General features: G+C 34.6%; 2 protein-coding genes across 5 annotated transcripts; both read right to left on the bottom strand.

Annotated features, from left to right (window-relative positions):
* Positions 1-609: 609 nt before the first annotated feature.
* On the bottom strand, positions 610-7,750 carry LOC143900364 (exportin-4). Of its 4 annotated transcripts, none has more exons than XM_077411621.1 (13): positions 7,548-7,741; positions 7,003-7,077; positions 6,024-6,413; positions 5,662-5,929; positions 4,813-5,270; positions 4,376-4,634; positions 4,034-4,290; positions 3,519-3,958; positions 2,212-2,489; positions 1,930-2,102; positions 1,506-1,828; positions 1,047-1,275; positions 610-958 (listed from the first exon to the last, which is right to left on the bottom strand). In XM_077411621.1, the coding sequence occupies exons 2-13, from the start codon at positions 7,006-7,008 to the stop codon at positions 662-664; spliced, it is 3,378 nt and encodes a 1,125-aa protein (XP_077267747.1). In that variant the 5' UTR covers positions 7,009-7,077; positions 7,548-7,741; the 3' UTR covers positions 610-661. The 4 variants fall into 4 exon arrangements, with proteins under 4 accessions (XP_077267747.1, XP_077267746.1, XP_077267745.1 ...); XM_077411620.1 differs by lacking the exon at positions 7,003-7,077 and having other exon boundaries at positions 7,548-7,603; positions 7,637-7,720; XM_077411619.1 differs by lacking the exon at positions 7,003-7,077 and having other exon boundaries at positions 7,548-7,750.
* An 847-nt stretch (positions 7,751-8,597) lies between these two features.
* On the bottom strand, positions 8,598-14,709 carry LOC143900299 (uncharacterized). The gene is made up of 13 exons (XM_077411476.1): positions 14,250-14,709; positions 13,458-13,600; positions 13,240-13,361; positions 12,917-13,155; positions 12,650-12,735; positions 12,379-12,458; positions 12,135-12,286; positions 11,396-11,683; positions 11,091-11,268; positions 10,793-11,015; positions 10,495-10,632; positions 10,075-10,235; positions 8,598-9,633 (listed from the first exon to the last, which is right to left on the bottom strand). The coding sequence occupies exons 2-13, from the start codon at positions 13,598-13,600 to the stop codon at positions 9,554-9,556; spliced, it is 1,890 nt and encodes a 629-aa protein (XP_077267602.1). The 5' UTR covers positions 14,250-14,709; the 3' UTR covers positions 8,598-9,553.
* Between the last annotated feature and the right edge of the window lie 60 nt (positions 14,710-14,769).

The raw sequence follows: 14,769 nt of genomic DNA, 5'->3' as shown, positions 1-14,769 counted from the left end.
TATATAAATATATAAATAAATTTAATGTTACTTTAATAAGCATTCCTTTGTGAAACATTGAGGATCATTGAGGCGATCCACGGGGAGGCTAACGACGATCTGTACCAAGTATATAAGTTCGTGTGTTTGTTTGTAAGGTAACTGGACATCCGTTACGAAACGTTTTCGTTTGACCGTTTGCTATCGGAAACGTGCATCGATGCTGTAACTAGTATTTATTATAAATATTATATTATGGTTACTCGAATATTTCGCTAGGCTCACTGTAAGTGGTAACGTGTAATAAATCGGTCAATAAAAAGCTTATATGCTTAAGTCCTCTTTTTACAATAACATCCATAAATAAAATAAAATACATCCATATGTTAAAAACGCTCATCGTACACCGTATGATTAATATGATTAAAGCAAGGAACTGAAGTAATTCAATTTTTCTACAACGTTAACTAAATTCGTTAAAAAATTCCAAGCGTTAAGCATTAAAAAAGTTTAAAAGTGTGAAACTAATTGGACAGTTGAACGTATGACGAAAATGCGATTAAACTTCTCAAAATCTAAACAATAACAATAGATTTAAACGAGATCTAAAGATATCTAAATCCACGCGTGTATTGTTTAAATAAATCTTTTATTTTTGTATATTTACATTTTAATTTCTATTTTACTTAACCATTAAGAATCCTTGTACGTTCACGACAAATTTATCGAAATTACTTTTGAACTTCAATCTCTGAGGACGGTTATTCAAGTCCATACTGAAGTCTATATCCGTCGTTAGCTCGGTGAACGCATTCGCTAATCTTTGTGCTACTTGTGGATCCGTTTGACTGGATACAATATTCTGTACAAGTTGCTGATATTGTTCTTGATAGCAATATATGAGATGGAAAAGAGGCGTACTGGCGTTCGAGATCAGATCTGAATCCATTTGATGTGACAAAATGAGACTTATCAGCAACTGAAAGGAAAAATTCAATATTTCAAAATTTGCGGTATCCTAAAAGGCACGTTTATATGCTCATAAGCTATCGCTTGTAAAAACTTACGTTCAAAAAGGGTGCCATTATATCTTTGCGCCGCCGTCCTTGCGTAACTTCTTTGTGAACGTGCTTGGTCAAGGCTTGGATTGTATCACAGCAAAGGCTAGCTACTTCATTGCCAAATGAATATAAACCTAATTCTACTGACGCTAAAAGCTGCTGCAGCAATTTAACAGGTAGCTCGCAAACTTTCTCAGGACATAGATCACATACAAATGCTATCATCTTGAAATACCTGTAAAATAGCAAATATTTAAATATATGCATACATAATGATGATAGAAATGTTATTAATAAAATATGTGAACTAATTCAAAAATTCTTAAAATATATTTAACATTAACAAAAATTTTAATTTCTCAAATTATATACATAACTTAATTTCAATATTTATTTAAATATATTGTTGAAAGTGTAAATATCTCTTTTCTGTTTATGTTGTATTACTAAAATATAATTACTTACTGTACACAAAGCGACGGAAATTTTAACAAATCCATTGTCATCATAGGCATGATTATATTTAAGCCGTACAAGAAAACATCGGTAGATGGAATAAGCTCGGTGACCGGTTGTGCAGACGCACCGTGGCTGAATGGCTGGCTTACCTCGTGGTTTAAATTAAATAGGTCTTTAATTAATAAATTAGTTAATAATCGCATGAGTAACAGAATATCCTGAAAACTGTCCTCCTCCGCGGTCGAGTCTACAGTAAGCCGATGACTATTGCAGCGAGCATACGTTTCCATCGCTTGCACACAAGTTCGATAGACACGTATACAATCAACCTAAAATAATTCAATAAAATATAATACGTTGAAATTAAGATTACCATCAAAATGCCAGGCATTAACTGCGATAGCTCTATATAAATAATAATGATACTTACCTCCGATAAGAAAAATAAAATTTTTGTATATTCACTGAATAGCTCTAATATCAGTTGCACTATATCTTGATAATTATGATACAAGGACAATATTTTTGGAAGTCCGGCTAATATAGGAAAAGTATGTTGATACACGGGCGTTACTATCGGACTCTCAGCACCTTGTACCACACCTATTTAAATAAAATGACGATTATGCACGTGAAGTTTTATTTTAAGTCGAACAAAATACACGCGCATCGCGTTGATCACAAAGGTTTAAATAAATATTTAATGCATTACCTATACAGGATTCTAGTATATCTATGATTTGAACTTTAAATCGTTCTTCATGGTAAGACGACATGAAATTTTCACTAGAAGTTAATTGCGTGTATCTATTCTGTAAGCATTCTAGCGTTCGTGACCAATAGGATTGTTCAGTATTTTGTACCACGCTACCGGCATGAACTACCGCGCACATTAAACCTCTCTTGATAATCTGCGAGAAGTCGTACTGCTCTTTCATAGCCAATTCAATAATATAAGTAAACTGCTCAGACTTCGACAAGCAGGAAGCTCTGAAAAATTAATATACTTAGATCTTAAATCATTTCAATGACAATGTTATCACGATTACTTTAACGCGTTAAATCTTGTAATATGCAACAAATGCTTTTATATTCTTTTATTCAAGCTGTAGCATGTAGTACATAGTACTTTATGCGAATATAATTAAATCACAAAGGAATAAAAATTACAAAATCGCAGAGGACATTTACTTTGTTAAAGCAATCGTAAACGTAATATATTCATTAAAATACACGATAATTTGTCTAGGGCACGCATATTTACTTTTCTGAATTGTTTATCAAATCAAAATAGAGTGGGACGTTGAAAGCAAAATAAATAATTTTGAAAATAAAGACCAAGATTAGAGAATCATAGAAAGATTTAGATGTAGGTGAAGAGCGAGATAGTAGATTATGATAACCCCTTTCAAAGCTGGAAGGCACAGAATAAGTAATCTATTAAAGAAAATCTTCGATGTCCAAACAGGTTAATATGAAAGTATATAAATTCTCAGATATAACACATCAAATTCCTTTTTAAATACGCGATACATAAAATACAAAGTATTCATAAAATTTGTACTAAACTTCACAAGACTAATATGTCATTGATTAAAGGGAAGTGCTTTTCCATCGCCACAAGTAAAATTCCAATTCACGACGCGATCATACATTAAATAATATAGAAAAGCTTTCATAAAGTTGAATTTTATCTATACAGATAAAATTATCAGTTTTCTTTTTAAGTTAATCATAAATAAATTTTAAGAGAGTATTAAAATTTGAGAATTTAAGCGGATATTATATAATCACCTACCAGAAAACAAATGCCCCATATCTTTTTCATAAAATATCATCCAGTAAAAATCTTAGCGAAATCCATAATCCGTGGATTCTATCTGGAAGATTTTCCATTCTAGTCAAGTTCTATTTAAAACTTAATTTGATAATCATTAATTTGTACGGAAAAAATACCGTTGTCCCTAAACAAATTATTAATATGACTGCAGACAAATTTTGCGTATAAATTATATTTACCTCGTTCGCGAATTAACAAGAGATATTAATAATTTTATAGTTTCGTCTACTAGCGCCGGCTCGCTTTTAAAAGCGTTGATGTTGCAAATTATTTTGTCCAGAAGAAAATTCATTGACCATAATGCGCCGGGACTATCCTCGCCAAAAGCATGTAAAAGCGTGGTGCTCAACTCGGAATAATAGGTCTCGGTTGGCAAAAGATAGATCTCCGACCATCTGTGTAAAAACCATATTATTGTGCTGCTCAATTCGGGACTAAGTATATTCTCCAAGTGTATCGATATAGCAGTCTTTTCAATGGTGCACAAGCGGAAAACGCCTGTGATCAATCGAATAACTCGATCGATCGAGTCCGTGGGGCTGCTTATATCCGACTGAACATTTTGCGAAGACACTAAAAACTCCAATGTCCGGTTTACATCAACATTCCCCTCTCGGGACTAAAAGCACACGTACAAAAGAGATTTAGTACTTGGTTTACGAAAATGTAAAAGTTGCAGTAAATTTTTACAAACCTGTTTCATGCTGCATCGCGTAATTTCCAAAGGTACTAATGCGGTTTCACCCTCCGATTCCATGCAAAGAACGTGTCCCGTTATTAAAATGAGCCAATGCAAATCCTCGTATAACTCGTCCATAGAGGCAGGTCGAGACGACGATTCATTTTGTCCGACCATATTGTTCAGATTATCGCGTAATTTATGTATTCGATCTTCGAGTAATTGCGCTAATAGAGGTAAAGAATGATCTGGTACTTGTCTACCAAAGTTTCCTAGAGTTTATAACAAACGTTTGTTATTATTATCGATCCGCGTAACAAAATACATTTTGATAGGATCGACTGTACTTCTATTTACCAACTATTTGTAATTGCTCCTTAAATTTAACTTTGTCATCGTCCTCCACATCTGCTACTTCCTCGCTGAGACTTTTCCCACCGGCATTTCTCACACCTTCCGGAGATGATAAGTGACATCGAAGATACGTATTAAATATCTGAATAGAGCTCTGCTTACAAAAGTCTGATGGAAATTCGAACGCTGAATACAACATACATGACCATACTTCAAACATATGTTCCATAGCTTCCATATATAAGCAATCATCAGCGCGTATCTGTAAAGATGACAAAACATTAAGTTTTTTTTGTTCTAATATCCACATTAATATTCACGGGTTGTAATTTCATAAAAGACGGACACTTTTATGCTAAATATTGTAGAATCAAATTTGAAAATGATCTTCTGAACCGAAATTTAAACGCAAATTTTACTGAAATAGATGCAATAATTACCGATTCTTCTTGTGCAGCACATTCTATAAATAAGCACGTTAATCTTGTCAATTGTTCCAAAAATGGCTTGTACAAGTCCTCAGGGAGACTCTTCAATGAGCTTTGAAAGAAATAATTAATCTTTCTTATAATGTTGGTAATTCCATTCGCCTCTTGATCGCCAATCTCAATACTTAACACAAGCTTCAAGAATCTCTGCATGTAATTTGTCAAGTATTGCACTTTTACTTCTTCCACACCCAGGATTCTACCATGTAAGCTCGCTAGTTGTATCAGACAATTCATAGCATGGTGTGCTAGCTGCGGATTGCTACGTACTTTCCAATACAGTGTAAAAAATAAATCTAATACTGCTGCATCTAGTATTACGTCTTGCCACTGTACGTTCAACCTCAATGGTGGATTATTCCCGGATTCATAAACCTCACACATGCTCTTAAGTAGTAATTTTTTAGGTAGTGCACTGGAGTTAAGGTATATATATATATAACCAATGTGATATAGCTCTATATAAATATCTCTGCGTTAGATCCTGTATATCCATATCTATCTCCATAATTATCCACATTTAATATTCAAAGGAATATATCAATTACGCTCTGCTTAATACCACATGTGAATACTAAATATGCATCTCTTATATATTTATATCCATATCTATCTTCATAATCATTTCCCACATGTAGTATTCAAGTTAACATCATTATTGATACATTTAATACTAAATGTGAAATATGAATTGAATACAAGCTGCAATGTCCAATTTCTTTCTTTAGTTTATCTCGCAATTAATATATATTTTTGCATCGATATACATTGATCCCAAATGCAATTATAATAAAAGGATATAATTTACTTCAATAAATGGCCAAACGAGTATGCTCTCCACCATGGAAAGCAAGGACTTCACGAGGGGCAACGTCGATTCGTCAAAATCCTTCTTGATCAATTCACCGAATACCTCGATACAAAACTTGAAAATTCTTTTCATATCGCTTAGCTCAAAATGCTTCTTCGCCTTAAAATGTACTTCCCATGTCAGACCGATATCGGATGATTTAGCAGTCGTTGCGTATTCTTGCAATATCGCAGATAAAATATTGCATCCCAAAATTTGCTGTAAATATAAAGCAATAGTCTTTCTTTCTTCTTTCTTTTCTCCTTTGCGTGCCATACGAAAAATCAATATACCTATATCAATGTATACTTACATTTGGTAAGTTCCCACTCTTAATTAAATTTTCTATTTCACTCATTATTCGATTTCTCTCTATTCCAAAGTCATCCACGCTACCTCTCTTAACTATTATTGCAAAAACTTGAAGTATCCTCGTCCTGACATATGGCGCTAACATAGGTTTGCTTATAACATAGTGCAACAAATATTGTCTTAACGAAGAGACGTCAGATTTTTCCAGAGTGGTCCACTCTTGTATCAGAGCTGTCTTTATCAAACCGGCCGTTTCAAACAATATGTAGTCCACAGAGCTCAATTCTAAAATTTGTTGACACAGTTGATACGGTGACTTCGTTTTACGGAAATTTAGGAACACAGCTTCCGCAGATTGACGCTGCTCCGATGAGATCAAATTTGGTGGCGCCTGAAAGCAACGCGAATACAAAATCACTTATCAACGTTCTATGTTTTCAAACATGTAGAAACAACTCAGAACATATAAACAGAATATTTTCTTCGTGTCTGGCAAATCTTGAGTTTAATATTTCTATATCTGTATTCATGTAAAATCAGCGATATTTTTCGTCAAAGGAGACCTAAGGATGCTTAAATAAGCAAAAATCAAACTGACTATTAACCCTAGGTTATTTGCTGGTTATTTACTGGAGTGTAAAATACACTTCAGTATCAGTAAAAAAGTTTTACTCTGGTAAGTGTATTACATAGATTTGTATAAGGCTGGGGTAAAAAATATACCACCACAGAGTAAAACCCACTCATCAGTGTAGCAACATCCAACATTTGTATTCAAATTCTATACGACAAAGGGTTATCAGCGGCTACAGCGAGCCTGGTTGGGGAATCGAGTGTCAATCTGAAGAAGAAGAATTATGTCTACGTTAAGCTCCGCTGGCACTCTGCCGACAATATCGATAACAGAGCGTGAACTTAATGTGAGAACGCAGTTGATAATCTGCAGCAATATTCCATTCGAAATATGCTGGCAAACTTGCCAACATTTTGCCTCCTGGGAATCACGCAGTCGCTTCGGTTGACAAGTTTCTCTATCGTGGAACGAAGCACGCTTCCTTGAAGCAGTAAACACAAGAAATTACATAACACACGGAGTATTGCAATACCCTCGAGACAGTTTTGTTTTGTTTTGCCTCGTACGGCACGTGCGTTCGTGGGAATCGCCTGTCCCGCATTAAAGAATTCCTCAAATCACAATTTTTCGCGAGATACATGCGTGCGTGCGCGCGCGCGAATGTCCGCAGAACTTCGCCGAATCTCAAGAAATACCTTAAATAGGTCGTGTCGGTCGTGACGCGGATCTTAACCCAAAAACGGGATCCTACGGATGCAAAAGAGTTCGCGGACTCGATAAGAGACGCGACGTTTCCTGGCAAATAAATTTTTGGCTCTACGCGCGCTAAGTCTCACTGGAATCCGCGAGCGGTATCCGAATTGTTTTCGCCGTACCGATCGTGCTTGGGTTTCGCGCAGCTTCGTGACAATCTATTTTGCGTGGCGAAAGAGAATTCGGAACGGTACTCACCAGAACGATTTGCGCCGCGGCTTCCAACTCCCTCAGCACTTCCTCCGCCATCTCAAACGCGATTTGTTTATTTCAGTTATTAATTCAGTTATTCGGAGCAAATAAACAAACAATACCACACGTCGCGTTGTGCAAAAACGCTTCACCCTGCTTCACCCTGAACCTGAACCTAACCCTGAACCACCCTGAACTGCACGTGACTGCACGCTGCACGTATCCAAACTGTCATGTCTGAAAGAAAGGTGCAAAAGAGAACGCGACCGGTGTAATGGCTGATTGGTTCCGGCATCTTCTCTACAAACAGTGGCGGGATCTCTTCCTCTGTTTTGAATGGAGAGGAGTCTTAAAACGAGGAATATGCGGGATGAACGCCGGAAACGAATCCAAGACCTTTCAGTTTCTCATTATCCGCAATTACACGGAGTCATATGCGTCGATCATCATACTCCACGTAATTTTCCGGAGTCTAGTTAGATAGAAAAAGGAGAATATATCAAGCAGCTATTTCCTTTATATCTATTCTATATCCACATTCTCAAGAGCTGTCAAGACAAATATTCAATTGTTAAAAATCAATTTTATTCCATTCAATTATTTATGCCCGATTTCACCAAAGTCGTTTAACTGAAACCTTTAGTTCAATTCACTCTTGAAAACATGCAAAGAGTGATTAATCTCTCAAATTGCCAATATTTTTAACATTCTTATACCCATCAACTCAAACTCTATATGTTCTCTAATTCATAAAGTAATCCTTCAATGCGATTTTCACAATGTATCTTCAACCGGTTAATTTCTTGGTATCTGATTATTAAATTAAATCATTACTGCGAACGCGGAACCAGGTTAAATAAAAGTTACGAGATAAATATATAAAGCTACAAAATATAATTAAATGCGAAATGTAATTTATTATATTATTTTAATTTTCACAGCGCTCAAAGTAAGCGAAAAGATCATATAACATATATCGTGTATTAAATCTTTATCCATTTCATTAAAACGTTAAAAGTTTTAACATAAAGTATATTAAATTATATAATAATTTGCAGTAGGAGATTGCTGACTTCAATTCTTACGTAAATAAATACTTATACAAATATTTATAATCTTTTGAACATATATAGAACGAAACATCTCAACTTTTTGATTCTTATTAAAATATCGTAATTTTTCTAGCAAAAATAACGATTTGTAACACGGATAAAAGAACAAATAGTATATAAATATGTACATTTGTAAGTATAAACTTATTTATGATATATCATATAACATTATATATCATGCATTAAATCTTTATCCTTTTCATTAAAACGTTAAAAGTTTTAACATAAGCCACCTATATGGACAAACCTCGTATGAACCATGGAAAAGAGAACGGCGCGGAGCGCGGATATCGAGCTCATATAAAGTTTCATTTCCAGGAATTCAATAATCGCTTACATCGCAATAATTCGCGAAACATTCGATTTTGTCTTATCATCGTTTCTCACCGTCATTCATGGAGGATCCCGCGAATCGTGAAATCACGAGCTCTCGCGATCATAAATGAGAACGTAATACCAGAAACAAATAACGATAATGCGCTCGTCAGCCAATGCCGAGATCGTGCTATCGAGAACGGATTCAAAAAGAGATGCGGTATGAAGGCAATACAGCGGCATTCTGAACGAAATACACGCCAACTAAACAATCAATAATTATCATAAGCTTGCATTCATGTTAAGATAATTCTCTTATTGAAAAAAATGGTATAAATTCCTTTTTTATAATAATAAATAATATTAAAACTTGTTAGTTTAATTTATTCTATGTTTTCCCTTAACTTTTATCCCCTTTTACTTTTCGTTAATTTCAATGCTAATATTGGTGAAAGAACGATGATCCGACATAACATAAATAACATAATAATATAATAACATAAATTGTTTTTCAATGCAAAGTTCTAGCATTAATATAAATTATAAACGAGCATTCTTAACATATATATATATATATAAAATAAATTAATCATTGTATTTGACAATCCATAAAGGTTCAGAACAGTCAGTCTGTTCCAAGATGAGTTTCTCTTGTGCATATAAGTCTGTGAACGAGAATAATACAGAAAAATTTTAGAAAAATGGGTAACAAATCTATGTGAAATTAATCCCTTAACATTAAAAAATAAACTTTCTATAGCATTCGATGACTCATCGTTTGCATATTCACATACATTTCAATTGAATCGAATTGTATGTGAATGTGCAAACAAAAGTTAAAGACTATTTCAATCCAATTTTCTCGTAGGTGAAGGGCTAAGCTAATGTAAGATTGCTCTCATTCAAATTCTTTTGTTAATACCGTTTGAATTAGAGTGTGCAAACAAAAATTCGAATTGTGCATATACATGTGCAAATGATTATTTTTTAAATGTTAGGAAGCTAACTTCACACGGGTGAAAAACGATTCGTATAATATTAGGTTGATAGAATAAAAAAAAGTAAGGTAAAATTTACCCTTTTTTTGCGAATGTAGTAACACTTACCAAGAAGTATTTCAAAAGCAGTAGCAGCATCCTCTCTCGAGTACGTGTCCGGTGGAATAAGTTCACTGAATTTGACAGCCAGCTTGTCACGCCAGAAAACTTGTAATAAAACCAAAATCTCTTGGCTTGTCAGTGCAGGTTGCGAGTGTCCGCTTAAACTGCTATAAAAACAATATTTTTATCATACATCAAATAATTCTTTGATAAATGGTAGACTTGATATAACAAAACATGCTAAGTTTCGTAGAAAAGAACTATGCAAAATTGTTAGGTTACAACAAAGCAATAAAAGTTTTGTTTTTTCCTCAAGCTTTCGATTAATGTTTTGTTAACATTCGTTTATAGAAACTCAAATATACACTTAGAATATTGTTATATGTCCAACTCTTTACTTAACAATAAAAGAAAAATTCAAAATACCTGGTAGAAGGTACTGGTGGAATGTGTTTCGCCGTTTTCGGAGACTGTCGCTGTCTTTCTAATAAAATGTTTACATCTTCAAAGCATTCATCATTACTTATATTCATTTCTTCCTGATCCGGCCTCTGTTCAACGATGCTAAAATAATATCATTTAACGATATTGAGAAATTGAGGAAATATCGCAACAGTTGAAAGAATGAGTATATAAAACTGAATAATCCTTAATAATTAAATTTTTAGTTAAATAACTTCTTGAATGTAAATATCATAAGTTCTTCATGATAAAATAGACTTACCTAGTGCCTTCTTCTAAGACAATCGCTTCCGGTACCTCTTTCGGTAATGGTACCATTGATACGTCCATAGTTTCGTGAATTATATTTGTCACTGTTAAGACGTTAGCAACACTGTCTCCGGGTTCGGCAGCAATTGCCATTTCCGTCTTTTGGAATGTACTCACTTCTTCTGTAGGAAGATCTAGCCTGCTAACTGTCTCTTCTACACGCATTTTTTCAAAAACTAAAAATATAAATTTATTCAGTTATATATGTGCATCAATGTGAATATTTAATAAATGTCTAAATATATACCTACATTGCGTACATTCAGCAAGTGCAACATCTTCATTTACACTCTTGAACGGCCCAGTGATGCGAGCAGCAAAGCGACTGCGTAAACTTTTGTTCCATCGCCTAGGTGAGTCCGAAGGTTGGTTGAAAAGATTTATCGCCGGTGTCAGCGATAAATTTTTTGTTAATGGTTTATCCAATTTCTAAAGATAATCAAAAAATTTAGTCAGAACCTTTAAGACTTGTTTAAAATTAATCTCGCTTTTTGTTTTGAACTTCTTTGTAAGTTTATATACATCTTTTGTAAGCTTATATAATGTAGGAACCCACCTTGCAATGAATGTTTACATTCTGACGCCATTTCTGAAGCTGTTTGTCACTTAAGACTTTATTTTGATCAATAATTTTGCTTTTTTTCGAATGACTGCGGATCACAAAGTAGCTTGAATCTAATGATTCCAATTCCATGCCAGTTTCCTCTTGCTGTGGAAGAACTAACATTCTCGTTTCTTCTCTAGGCAATTCAGCCGGTACTACCACATCTTCTACAGGTGCAGGAGGTACTGCCACATCTTCTACAAGGGGTACATCAGTCGGCGATGCAGTGTCAGAGAATAACTGAGAAGTAATATATAGAAAGAATTAGAAGTAAAAATAAAATAAAAATTAAATATAAATAAAAAGCGCAAAATAATTTTTCTAAAAAAAAAAGAGGAAAATAGATTTTAATTTTTTCAAAACTTTTTGGTCATTATGGCTCGTATTCATAGTCCGTTCTTATATCAAAACAATCTTAAGTAATGTCTTAAGATGCTAATACGGTTCTCAGGTTGATTTATAACATCTTAAAATTATACTGTATCAAACAAAGGGAAAAACGCCGTAATCGGCCAGGACTGGTCAGATCTTGCTTGTCCAAATCATTGAGTGATTTTTTATGTACAATTCTTTGCCCTATGAAAAACTATGAATATCGGCCCATGTATTCTCATTTGTCTTCTACTTTATGGAGTTAAATCATTCACATTATATCCAAACAACAATCATTATCAGTTATAGACAAACTTACACGTCTTCTCTTCATAGGCGTTTCCACCTGCATTTCACGTGGCTGTCGTTTTTGTGGAGTTAATAACGGTCCCTCTTTGGATTTTTTTCTTTCCGATATATCCACAAGTACTGGACCACTGGTTTCCTGAGATAACTGTTTTTCTTGGATCTCTATTCATTAAATGATATTATTAATTAATTTAATTTAAACATAATATAATTGTCTATGTATTATATTTAAAATACCCCATTGATCCACTTACCTTCTATTGTTATATCATCAGCCGTCTTCTTTGAGAATGCTGATCTTTCCTTTGCTGTCCGTAGTTCATCCATCCGGTCACTAAAAAACCATTAATAGTAAAATATATTATTCTTCGTTGAAAACGTCATGACATTATTTTGAGCTAATGATATAAAAACGAAAAAAATCAAATAATTGAATAAACTATTGTCATTTTGTGAACTTTTGTTGAATTACAATTAAAAATAAGTTATCACGCTACAAAAAAAATATAAAAATCGGAAACTTACAGTGAGAGATTGAAATCATGTTTAAGCATAAAATCCAACTCCTCGTCATTTAAAGCACCAAAATCACAACATGCTGCATCTTTCACCTATGAATGAAAAAATTTTCAATATTTAAAAATAAGGTTTACAATCAAAGAATCTCAAAAGTTCGAAAACTCAAAGATGTTATATATCATATTACAGAGTTTAACACATTTAAGAATAAGAGTTTAAAAATACAAAATTTATTGACAAGCTTGCAGTAAACCGTACGAGATCTTCACTCACAATTGTCCGTAGTCTGTCATCAAACTCTTCGTCAGAAAGTAAGTGTAAGTCTATTTCTAATTGAGCGTTAGGAAAGTCTTGAGTGGAAATAGGCACATCTATTGCACGCAATTCAAGATCCTGAACTGCGTCATCCTCTTTATTCAACCCTCCGCCGCCGCCGCCACGGCCGCCGCCACGGCCGCGGCCGCCGCTGCCACCGCCAGAGTCAAATTTTTTTTGCATTTCAAAAACTTCCTCTGAAAAGTAATGAGATTACATAAACTGGCATAGGTGATATCATTAATAAATATATATATATATATATATAGAATTGAACTTACTCTGATAATATACAACGTGTAAACGATGAATTCTTGTTACGCCGCACATTAATTGCGATGACAGATATAAGCTAAATCTATCTGATCTGTTGCGCAACTGCAGTATTTCCAAAATTTGCTCGCTGGCGATGTAATATAAAATCCAAACAAGTGTTAAAATTGAAAAAAAAAATGTCATAAATATTCAATATTAAAAGTACATAAACAAAATAATTTACCAAGTTTCTACAGTGTTTATCTTCTTTATAGCACTAGAATTATAGTGGCTTTTAAATAATTTCTCGCTGACCGTTGCAGCGAGCCAACAAGGAGCTAATTTGCCCCTTCGTCGACGGGAAAGCAGGTCAATTGGATAGAACATCTGATGAAGAATAAGTCTCGCATTAATAAGAGCAAATTCGTAAATAGCAAATGAAAGATCACGTTGAAAGAATAAAAATGAAGATTATACTCACCAGTAACACTAGGGAAGTGTCATACGGCGATTTTTCTGGAACTTGACACACAAGTAGTACATGAAAAACTATTGGACACGTATATCGTTATATCGGCCCGAAAGCCGTTTGAAAAGTAGAAATCACCCTATCGATTTTGGGGGTAGGTTCGACTATTTTACGAATTATTTTGAATTCTTAAAAACGGACTTCAGATTCATCATCAGCGACCCCAAAAACCCTTAGTTACCTGATTTCGCAACAATCGTAAAAATAATTCGTAAAGTAGTCGAACCTACCCCCAAAATCGATAGGGTGATTTCTACCCTTCAAACGGCTTTCGTGCCGATATAACAATATACGTGTCCAATAGTTTTCCATGTACTACTTGTATGCCAAGTTTCAGGAAAATCGCCGCGTATGACATTTTCCTAGTGTTCCTTGTCAGATACTTAGCACAGACGTCAGGTTAGCCTCAATACATCCAGGCACGTCCTGGGTGTATCGAGGCCGACTTATTGTGCTTTAAATGTTCCGGATAACAGATAAATAACAGAAAATAACGATGGAAATTACCTTGATCTATGTTTAATATTGACCGATTATCCTAGTCTTCAGTCATATGGATATACTTGTCGAATGTAACGATTAAATTCTTTTTCGATCAAAGAATCTCTCAACTTTTACAATTTATTGGATCAATTTCCTTCAAACGCGCTTTCCTTGAATATTATCCTTCTCCTCTTTCGTAAGTTATCTCATTTTTCATGGACAGACTCGTCAAACCTTTGCCGTCAAACGTACCACTTCTCTTCGCACTACGATTTTCAAATTGACAGATTGCGCGCCGAAGGCGGTAGGCATCGACGGGTTTGTTCGCAATGCGCGACGAAATGACGATAATTGCGAGCGTCTCTCTCGAGACTTCGAGACGCGCTGGCGTTGGCGCTGGCGCTGGCGCTGGCGTGTCTTTTAAGTCCGCCTTAAGATTTCCGTTGCTGCGCACGCGCAAGAGTTTTTCCGCGTTCAAACGGATTGAAGCGGATTTTTGATTTGCTCCGCGATTTTCGTGCCGTGTATACTTACTTACATACAT

The sequence above is a fragment of the Temnothorax americanus genome, unplaced genomic scaffold (assembly GCF_048541705.1).
Source record: "Temnothorax americanus isolate GAGA-0224 unplaced genomic scaffold, ASM4854170v1 Scaffold3, whole genome shotgun sequence".
Classification (NCBI taxonomy): domain Eukaryota; kingdom Metazoa; phylum Arthropoda; class Insecta; order Hymenoptera; family Formicidae; genus Temnothorax; species Temnothorax americanus.
Note: the sequence above shows the minus strand (reverse complement) of the source record. Positions and strands in the feature narration are given on the sequence as shown.

Bases quoted from the DNA above. Each gene is read 5' to 3' on its own strand.
- LOC143900364 (XM_077411619.1), bottom strand. From the start codon at position 7,598: ATGGCGGAGGAAGTGCTGAGGGAGTTGGAAGCCGCGGCGCAAATCGTT. The intron at 4,291-4,375 runs GTAAATAGAAGT...TATAAACTCTAG, and splicing joins GGAGCAATTACAAATAGTTG to GAAACTTTGGTAGACAAGTA. The intron at 3,959-4,033 runs GTTTGTAAAAAT...GTGTGCTTTTAG, and splicing joins CGCGATGCAGCATGAAACAG to TCCCGAGAGGGGAATGTTGA.
- LOC143900299 (XM_077411476.1), bottom strand. From the start codon at position 13,600: ATGTTCTATCCAATTGACCTGCTTTCCCGTCGACGAAGGGGCAAATTA. The intron at 13,156-13,239 runs GTAAGTTCAATT...ATTACTTTTCAG, and splicing joins ACACGTTGTATATTATCAGA to AGGAAGTTTTTGAAATGCAA. The intron at 12,287-12,378 runs GTAAGTGGATCA...TTTAATGAATAG, and splicing joins TGATGATATAACAATAGAAG to AGATCCAAGAAAAACAGTTA.